The sequence below is a fragment of the Populus euphratica genome, unplaced genomic scaffold, assembly GCF_000495115.2.
Source record: "Populus euphratica unplaced genomic scaffold, PopEup_1.0 scaffold41.1, whole genome shotgun sequence".
Taxonomy (NCBI): Eukaryota; Viridiplantae; Streptophyta; class Magnoliopsida; order Malpighiales; family Salicaceae; genus Populus; species Populus euphratica.
Window position 1 is genome coordinate 2,035,430 of NW_011499868.1, and position 9,282 is coordinate 2,044,711.

The following is a 9,282-nucleotide window of genomic DNA, read 5'->3' on the forward strand; positions in this document are numbered from 1 at the left end:
AAAAATTATTTTTTATAAAAAAATTTTTTTTAAACCACAACCACAACATCTACCGCAATACCAAACACACCCTTATTATCAAATCTTCGGGTTTTGAGTTTCTAACAAGTCAATCTTAAAATTAATCGAGTTAACAAGTTAATCTGATACTTTAATTAGAAAAATTAGATTTTTTTTTATTTTCTCTCTACCCTGAACTGATCAAGACTGGCTAATTAACTATTAGATAAATATACTAATATTGTTATGGAATATTTATGGTTATTTATTAAAAGTATTTTTATTCTAAATATATTAAAATAATATTTTTTTATTTTTATTAAATTATTTTTTATATTAACATATAATTTTAAAAAATATTAATATATTTTTATTTTTTTGCGTTTTAAAAATGATTTAAAATATTAAATTTTTTTATTTTTTTATTTTAAATTAATATTTTTTGGTATTTTTAGATTATTTTGATATAATAATATTAAAAATAATTTTTTAAAAATAAAAAAATATTATTTTAGCGAGATACATGCTGTGGCATTCGTACCATCACCTTATTTGACTAAGAAAACAAGAAAGTTGCTCCATGAAGGTTAATACCATGATAATTTGATGAAATAAATGCATGATTGCTGGAGTAATTAATAAATAAATGCAGTAAATTGATATGGCCATTTTGGAGACAGGACATGCATGCATGCACATGCAAAGATCATTTGCAAGGGCAGAGGCCAGAAGGACATCGTGTGACTTTGTCTTCATCGTCAGTCTTGATTTGTCGAGGCAGTTACATGAGCTTACAAGTGGCATTTTCCTCCTATTAATTTTCCAGTATTTCCTAATCTTTTTCTTGTTTCATATCAGTAATTGTATCAATATATATATATATATATATATATGGAAAAAGCTCTTCCGATCAGACATAATCCGAACACTGGCTCCCCTGAAATCAACCCTTTTGCTCTTGGTAATGAAGAATCCCCTTGCCAAAATACAACTCACCCTCCCCGTCATCATCTCCGGTTGTCCTCCCCAAAGTTTAATAAAGGAATTAGAGAGAGGAAAAAACATAGATTTCTTTTTAAAAAAATAAAGCAAAAATAACTAGAACTGATGGAATGAAACGTTTCGGGTGAAATTTGAGCGAAATAACCGAAACAAGTCAAGATTCTAAGTGAAATGAAATATGTTTCAACATAATCTGTTTTTTAAACTAGAACTGATGGAATGAAAGTGAAATCAAAAGTCCAGTAAAGGTTTTTCTATATAAATAATTATTTATGTTAAGGGTTTTTTATCTCAAGAATCTCTCTCCCCCACAAACAAGGAGGAATTTTACCAGTCAAGACATCCCAAAATCTCCATGCCTTGCACCATTTCTTTCTTTGACATTAGAAATTAAAGCGATAATTTTATTTCATTTAAATAGTTTTGATGGAGTTCATGCTCTTGGCCTTTGCCCTAGTTTATTCCCACAGATAAGCAAATATGGCAAAATATGGAAGAAGTTTCATTTGTCTCTCACCTGAGCACACAACAGATTCCTTCTTCAAATATCCCAAGTCATATTTTGTTACTTAATTTTTTATCAAATCATCGTCTTCATAACCTAAAGCACCTTGACTAGAAGAAGAATGCTTCCATATTAACAGGTAAATATTACAGCGTACTATTTCAAATTGACAAGCACGCAGGAGTGTGACACAAACCATATCTATGTTCATCAGCTAAAATCTCATTTCCTAGTGTTAAAATTTCTTATGGAACATAATCAGGAGATTCAGGACAAGTGGTCTCCATCCAACACTACCCCCTCCCCCCTCCACAGGAACTCCCTCGTGCCTGATTAAGCACCTCCCTCGGTACCCTTTCAAGTTCTGAAACCTTGACAGAGGAGGTTGGGCTGCTTTCATTGTCTGTGCTGTATGTTGTCAGCCTCCTATGCAATTTCCGTGACCACATGACAACAAACCTTTTGGGCTGAACTACATATAAAACTGCAAACAAGGGAAGAGAAAATCTTCCCCTTGCTGCAAGTTTAGTAAAGGAGGATCACGTACCTGATCCACTCTTTTTTCCAAACCTGTTTCCTGATTGGAATCGAGATGTTCGCCGGCTGACTGATCCAGCTGATTGATGCGACATAGTGCTCTCCCCCGCTCTTCTATAGGGGCTCCCCGCTCTCAATCCATTGAGCATCTTGGTGGGCAAAAGATTATCCCTCAGTTTACAAGAAACTTGAAAGAGAGCATTCTGTACATTTTTGTACTCACCAGTAATCTGCAAAACATGTAACAGTTTGGGATAGGCAGGTGGCACCAAAGGTTTTTAAAAAGAAGGTAGGGGAATGGGAATTCAAAAACAAAAAGACATAAATCTTCTACAGAAGCTCCAAATGCTTTACCAGTATCTATCTATAGTTCTATGCCAGTTTTTATCCTGGATGATCAAGAAAAATCCTCGACTTTAAAAGCATCAAGCAATATCAAAGAACAAAAGGCAACCGATAAGTAATAGAACTCTTGGTACATTTAAAATATTGTATATCTACACAACAAACAACAAATACAATCGATGAACAAATAACTGGTAGAACTTGGAAAATGTTACAAGAAGAGGTGAAATTTGCTAATCAAACTAGATGATGACAACGACAGGTGATGAAGAAGTGTTGATTGTTCTTGCGAGGAGAGGAGCAGATAACAGATTACAAGAACAAATCACGGCAGAACCAAAAATCACATTAAGCAATGATTATTAGACTCAATGACATGCTTCAACCCGGTTTATGTTGTATGCTAAAATCCTTTCAATGTCACAATAACTTGACAACAGAAACAAAAAATTAAGATGATCAGAATCGCACCTGCACTACTACATCATTCTTTGAAGCGAAATCAAAGATTCGGTCCCCTTGCAGTATCTGTATGTCAGCACCAGTTGTTTCAATCATTTCTGAATCTACCCTACCTCCTCTTCCAATCAAACAAGAGACATTATTTGATGGCAGCAAGAGGGTTGCTGTCACGGTAATTTCCTCAATCAAGCCCAAGGAACGAGCTGTTTCAATGTCATGCTCAATAGATCTAGCAAAGACAAGAAGAAGTGCATTCTGTGCAGGAGAGTGGGGTGATTCAAGGTTCTCCAATGCAGAAACAGTAACTTGACGGTCATCGGAGTTGGTTATAGGAGGAGCAAAGCTTATAGAAGCACCAGTTTGATTTTGCAGAGCTCTGACTTTGGATCCTCCCGTGCCTATGATGCTCCCAGCTGCACCATGGGAGCAGATCATCCTAAATTGAACTTGTGATTGTTCATTAGGATTCTTATGGTCTCCATCAGTTGCAATATTTACAGAATATGTGGGTAGCAGGGAACACATTGGTTCACCAGAGGAACCACTTCTTCTTCTCCTACCAGCTCCAAGGCTTAAATCCACCTCATCCTTCTCGTATGGAGGACAATCTTGAAGGCAGCTAGTTACATCAATCACTGCTTTCTTTATGGCCACAGAACTATTCCCTGTAATCTTTTTTTTTTTTTTTCATACACCAATTTTTTCAAATTTCATTTCAGATAATTTAAAACTGCAAACAAGTGGAGAAAAATCTTCACCTGTGGCAACTGTAACAATGAGGAAGGAGAATCGCGTACTTGATCCAATCTTTTTTCAAAGCTTGTTTCCTGATTGGAATCAAGAGATTCACCAGCTGACTGATGCAACATAGTGATCTCCCCTGCTCTTCTATAGGGGCTCCCTGCCCTCAATCCATTGAGCATCTCGGTAGGCAAAAGATTCTCCCTCAGTTTACAGGTAACTTGAAACAGAGCATTCTGTACATTTTTCTCCTCGCCTACAATCTGCAAAACATATAACAGTTTGGAAATAAATCACTAGGTAGGGGGCACCAAAGATTTTAACCAGGTAGGTACAGGAATGGGAATTCAAAAAAAAAAACCGACATAAATCTTCAATAGAAGCTCCAAATGCTTTACCATGTTAGCTGATCACATTCCATTACAAGGTATAAACATTCCAGTATCTATCTATAGTTCTATACCAGTTTTTATCCTGGATGATCAAGAAAAATCCTCTACTTTGAAAGCATCAGGCAAAATCAAAGAACAAAAGGCAACTGATAAGTGACAGAACTCTTGGTACATTTCAAATATTGCATATCTACACAACAAACAGCAAAAACATCAAAATTTTATATAATAAGTTAAATGGAAAAAAAAACAAATACAACTGATGCGCAGAGATCTGGTAGAGCTTTGAAAATGTTGCAAGAAGAGGTGAAATTTGCTAACCAAACTAGATGATGAAAACGACAGGTGATGAAGAAGTGTTGATTGTTCTTGGAGGGAGAGGAGCAGATAAATGATTACAAGCACAAATCACGGCAGCAGCAAAAATCACATTAAGCAATGATTATTAGACTCAATAACATACTTCAACCCGGTTTATGTTGTATACTAAAATCCTTTTAATGTCACAATAACTTGAAAACAAATAAAAAAAAAGTTAGAAGATAAAAATTGCACCTGCACCACTGCATCATTCTCTGAAGCGAAATCAAAGAATTGGTCCCCTTGCATTATCTGTATATCAGCACCAGTTGTTCCTATCATTTCTGAATCTACCCTACCTCCTCTTCCAATCAAACAAGAGACATTATTTGATGGCAGCAGGAGGGTTGCTGTCACGGTAATTTCCTCAATCAAGCCCAAGGAACGAGCTGTTTCAATGTCATGCTCAATAGATCTAGCAAAGACAAGAAGAAGTGCATTCTGTGCAGGAGAGTGGGGTGATTCAAGGTTCTCCAATGCAGAAACAGTAACTTGACGGTCATCGGAGTTGGTTATAGGAGGAGCAAAGCTTATAGAAGCACCAGTTTGATTTTGCAGAGCTCTGACTTTGGATCCTCCCGTGCCTATGATGCTCCCAGCTGCACCATGGGAGCAGATCATCCTAAATTGAACTTGTGATTGTTCATTAGGATTCTTATGGTCTCCATCAGTTGCAATATTTACAGAATATGTGGGTAGCAGGGAACACATTGGTTCACCAGAGGAACCACTTCTTCTTCTCCTACCAGCTCCAAGGCTTAAATCCACCTCATCCTTCTCGTATGGAGGACAATCTTGAAGGCAGCTAGTTACATCAATCACTGCTTTCTTTATGGCCACAGAACTATTCCCTGTAATCTTTTTTTTTTTTTTTCATACACCAATTTTTTCAAATTTCATTTCAGATAATTTAAAACTGCAAACCAGTGAAGAGAAAATCTTCACCTGTGGCAAATGCAGCAATGAGGAAGCAGTATCGTGTACTTGATCCACTCTTTTTTCCAAGCTTGTTTCCTGATTGGAATCGAGAGATTCACCAGCTGATTGATGCAACATAGTGATCTCCCCCACTCTTCTATAGGGGCTCCCTGCCCTCAATCCATTGAGCATCTCGGTAGGCAAAAGATTCTCCCTCAGTTTACAGGTAACTTGAAACAGAGCATTCTGTACATTTTTCTCCTTGCCTGTAATCTGCAAAACATATAACAGTTTGGGAATAAATCGCTAGTTAGGTGGTACCGAAGATTTTAACCAGGTAGATACGGGACTGGGAATTCAAACAAAAAAATGGACATAAATCTTCAATAGAAGCTCCAAATACTTTACCATGTTGGCTGATCACACTCCATTCCAAGGTATAAACATCCCAGTATCTATCTATAGTTCTATACCAGTTTTCATCCTGGATGATCAAGAAACATTCCCTACTTTGAAATGAGGCAATATCAAAGAATAAAAGGCAAACGATAAGTGACAGAATTCTTGGTACATTTAAAATATTGCTTACCTACATAACAAACAACAAAAACATCAAATTTTTATATAATAAGATAAATGAAAAAAAAAAACATCCACATACAATCGATGCGCAGAGAACTGGTAGAGCTTTGAAAATGTAACAAGAAGAGGTGAAATTTGCTAACCAAACTGGATGATGACAACGACAGGTAATGATGAAGTGTTGATTGTTCTTGGAGGGAGAGGAGCAGATAACAGATTACAAGAACAAATCACGGCAGCAGCAAAAATCACATTAAGCAATGATTATTAGACTCAATAACATACTTCAACCCGGTTTATGTTGTATACTAAAATCCTTTTAATGTCACAATAACTTGAAAACAAATAAAAAAAAAGTTAGAAGATAAAAATTGCACCTGCACCACTGCATCATTCTCTGAAGCGAAATCAAAGAATTGGTCCCCTTGCATTATCTGTATATCAGCACCAGTTGTTCCTATCATTTCTGAATCTACCCTACCTCCTCTTCCAATCAAACAAGAGACCCTATTTGATGGCAGCAGGAGGGTTGCTGTCACGGTAATTTCCTCAATCAAGCCCAAGGAACGAGCTCTATCAATGTCATGCTCAATAGATCTAGCAAAGACAAGAAGAAGTGCATTCTGTGCAGGAGAGTGGGATGATTCAAGGTTCTCCAATGCAGAAACAGTAACTAGACGGTCATCGGAGTTGGTTATAGGAGGAGCAAAGATGATAGAAGCACCAGTTTTATTTTGCAGAGCTCTGACTACAGACCCTCCCTTGCCTATGATGATCCCAGCTGCACCATGGGAGCAGATCATCCTAAATTGAACTTGTGACTGTTCATTAGGTTTCTTATGGTCTCCATCAGTTGCAATATTTTCAGAATATGTGGGTAGCAGGGAACACGAATGAGGAGAGAATTCAGCATTTGGATCACCAGAGGAACCACTTCTCCTTCTCCTAACAGCTCCAAGTCCTAAACCCACTTCATCCTTCTCGCATGGAGGATAATCTTGAAGGCAGCTAGTTACAGCAATCACTGCTTTCTTTACAGCCATAGCGCTACTGCCTGCAATCTTTGTTTTTTTTTTTTCAAACACCAATTTTTTCAAATATCATTTCTGATAATATAAAAGATTTTATTTTCTTAAACTGTGATGTAAAAAATTATATTTCTCTCCTACAAAAACACAAAATTTATCATGAATGATTATAGGACAAATCTGTAGGACAAGAAAACAGAAGAATTAAACCTGAATTAATTGATCTTCCTTCAAAGCGCATAGAGGAGCCGGGAGAATCCAGATATGGGCTCCACTAGTTCTCTTCATTCTCTTGATATCCCTGCCTTCTCTACCCACAACGGCACCAATCTGCGACGTATTGGCCAAAAGTCCACAATAACCCTCGTATTCACCACCATCCTTCTTCCCATCCCCCCTCCACATCCTCTCTAAAACCCTAACCACCGCCTCCTGCGCTCCAGACACTTCCACCGTCTCACCTTCACCCACCGCAATTTTCCTCTCTGGGGACGCGGACCCCACCACCACTATCACCCGGTGCTCCGACCCCTTCACCGCCTCCTCGCAGTGAACTAGGCAACCGGCTTCAAGCCAGATTGGGGATATTACGGAGCTGGAGTGGCTGATGAGACCACCGATTTTCGAAACATGACAGACTACTCGGAATGCAACCTGACCCGGTTGGAGCTCGATCAACGGCTTTCGTGGACGACCCTTGTGACGGTGGTGCTTCTGCTGCTGCTGCATTGAGTAGAGAAGAGGAAAAGGAGCGGAATCTTTTTCAGAGTAACAGTTGCACGGAATTAATTAATAGAACCTCTTTCCGTGGCAAAAGTGGCGTGACTACGAGGGTGATTGTTTTGGTAGTAGAAAGTGTGGTGCAGTTTCACCACAATAACACAGGTTTAAGAAGGGGGGATTCATGTCAAAACGTGGTCCAACCACAAGTTTAATCAAAAGCATGCTTCACCTACTTTTAAAATTCTTGTGCAGAAAGTAATTGAAGCCGGCCACGAGTTAATCAAAAAAGCAGGCTTCATCTGCTTTTAAAATTCCTGTGTAAAAAGTACTTCAAGATAGAAGAAGTTTTCTTCTCTTTTCTTTCTTTTTCTTTTTGTTGATCACAAATCCTCTCTTCCCTGCTCAGTAAAACAATTATTCTCATCGTCCACTCTTCTTAATCTCTTTTTCAACCCAATTATTCTCATCGTCCACTCTTCTTAACCTCTTCATTGATCTCTTTTTCAATAACCTCTATTTATTTAGGCCACAAACATTGCGAAACCCACAAACCATCACCGGAATTACACGAACTACCATCAACAACCGACAACCAAGATTTACACAAATCACCGCCAAATATGTTTGTTTAAGTCCTGAAGGTCCTTCTTTTCGGGTCCGGGCTAGTGTTTTCGCATAAAAATATAGGTAGATTTTGATTTTAATATTTCAAAACATGCTTGTTCTTAAAAATATCAAATCCAATTTATTTTTAAAACTATATCTCTATTTATTATTGCAGGAGCCGTTGATCTGGTATTGATAATTCTTATAAGCACTCGTGGTTCTAATCTCTTTCTTTCCCAATTTATTTTTATTCATTGAAATTTTAGTTGTGGTTTTCTTCCATTTCTATTATGGTTTGCCAGGTTATTTTATTTTTGTATGGAATAAAAAGGGTACTTATGTTTAGCTATTCTTGGCACATTGCCTGCTTTAAAAGCTTGTTTGAAAATGTTTATGTGGGGCTGCCTACTTTAAATGTTGTTATGCAAATGTGTGGGGTATCACAAATAAATAGTCTTTATAGTTATGTGGGTATCACATTTTATTTTATTTTATTTTATTGTAGTTTGGATGAATTTGCATTTGAAATATTGACTAAACTTGCATCTTTTCCTGTATAAATGTTGCATATTGGTAAGTTTATATATATATATAGTCTTAAGGTAACTTATTCTCTTTTCATTGTTATAGATAAATAATAGTTTTATATTTTCAAACTCATATTAAAACATACCTAACCAGATTATAATATAAATTTTATATTTTAATTTGTCATTCAACAAATTACACATTTGACTGTAGTTTTAAATCATTTTTGAATTCTTATATTATTAGTAGGCCTAAAAATGTTATAAAATTGCAATGTTTTGAACCTTTCTTGAGCTTTTTATTGCAAAGGCTAATACAAAATGATAATAGATGACTATTTTATATATTTTTCTTCTTTTTTAATGACTTTGGATTCCGACTATTTATTTGCATATGGTGAAAAAGCTGGCTAAATATACTTTTTGTCAAAACATTCATGATTTATGTGATCAAATCTATATAAAGAATAATAATAAATTTTAAAGTAAAATTTTATATTTTTAATTTGAGGAAGCCATTCAAGTAATAAGTTTTGAATCAAACATATAAAATC

The 9,282-nt window shown here is 36.4% G+C and overlaps 1 protein-coding gene across 11 annotated transcripts in view; it reads right to left on the bottom strand.

Moving 5' to 3' along the window:
- The window catches only part of LOC105126711 (uncharacterized), a 12,545-nt gene extending 4,602 nt beyond the window's left edge, over positions 1-7,943 (bottom strand). For 4 of the 11 annotated variants that reach the window (XM_011027658.1, XM_011027667.1, XM_011027666.1 and 1 more), the window contains exons 1-5: positions 7,083-7,943; positions 6,222-6,905; positions 5,290-5,535; positions 4,540-5,202; positions 3,610-3,855 (exon numbers count right to left, since the gene is read on the bottom strand). In XM_011027658.1, coding sequence (XP_011025960.1) covers positions 3,610-3,855; positions 4,540-5,202; positions 5,290-5,535; positions 6,222-6,905; positions 7,083-7,601 — 2,358 coding nt within the window. In that variant the 5' untranslated portion in view covers positions 7,602-7,943. Of the gene's footprint in view, positions 1-1,554; positions 2,275-2,627; positions 2,698-2,860; positions 3,533-3,609; positions 3,856-4,539; positions 5,203-5,289; positions 5,536-6,221; positions 6,906-7,082 lie in introns of those variants that run through there. The other 7 variants (XM_011027669.1, XM_011027664.1, XM_011027663.1 and 4 more) reach the window with 7 other exon arrangements.
- Positions 7,944-9,282: the final 1,339 nt, after the last annotated feature.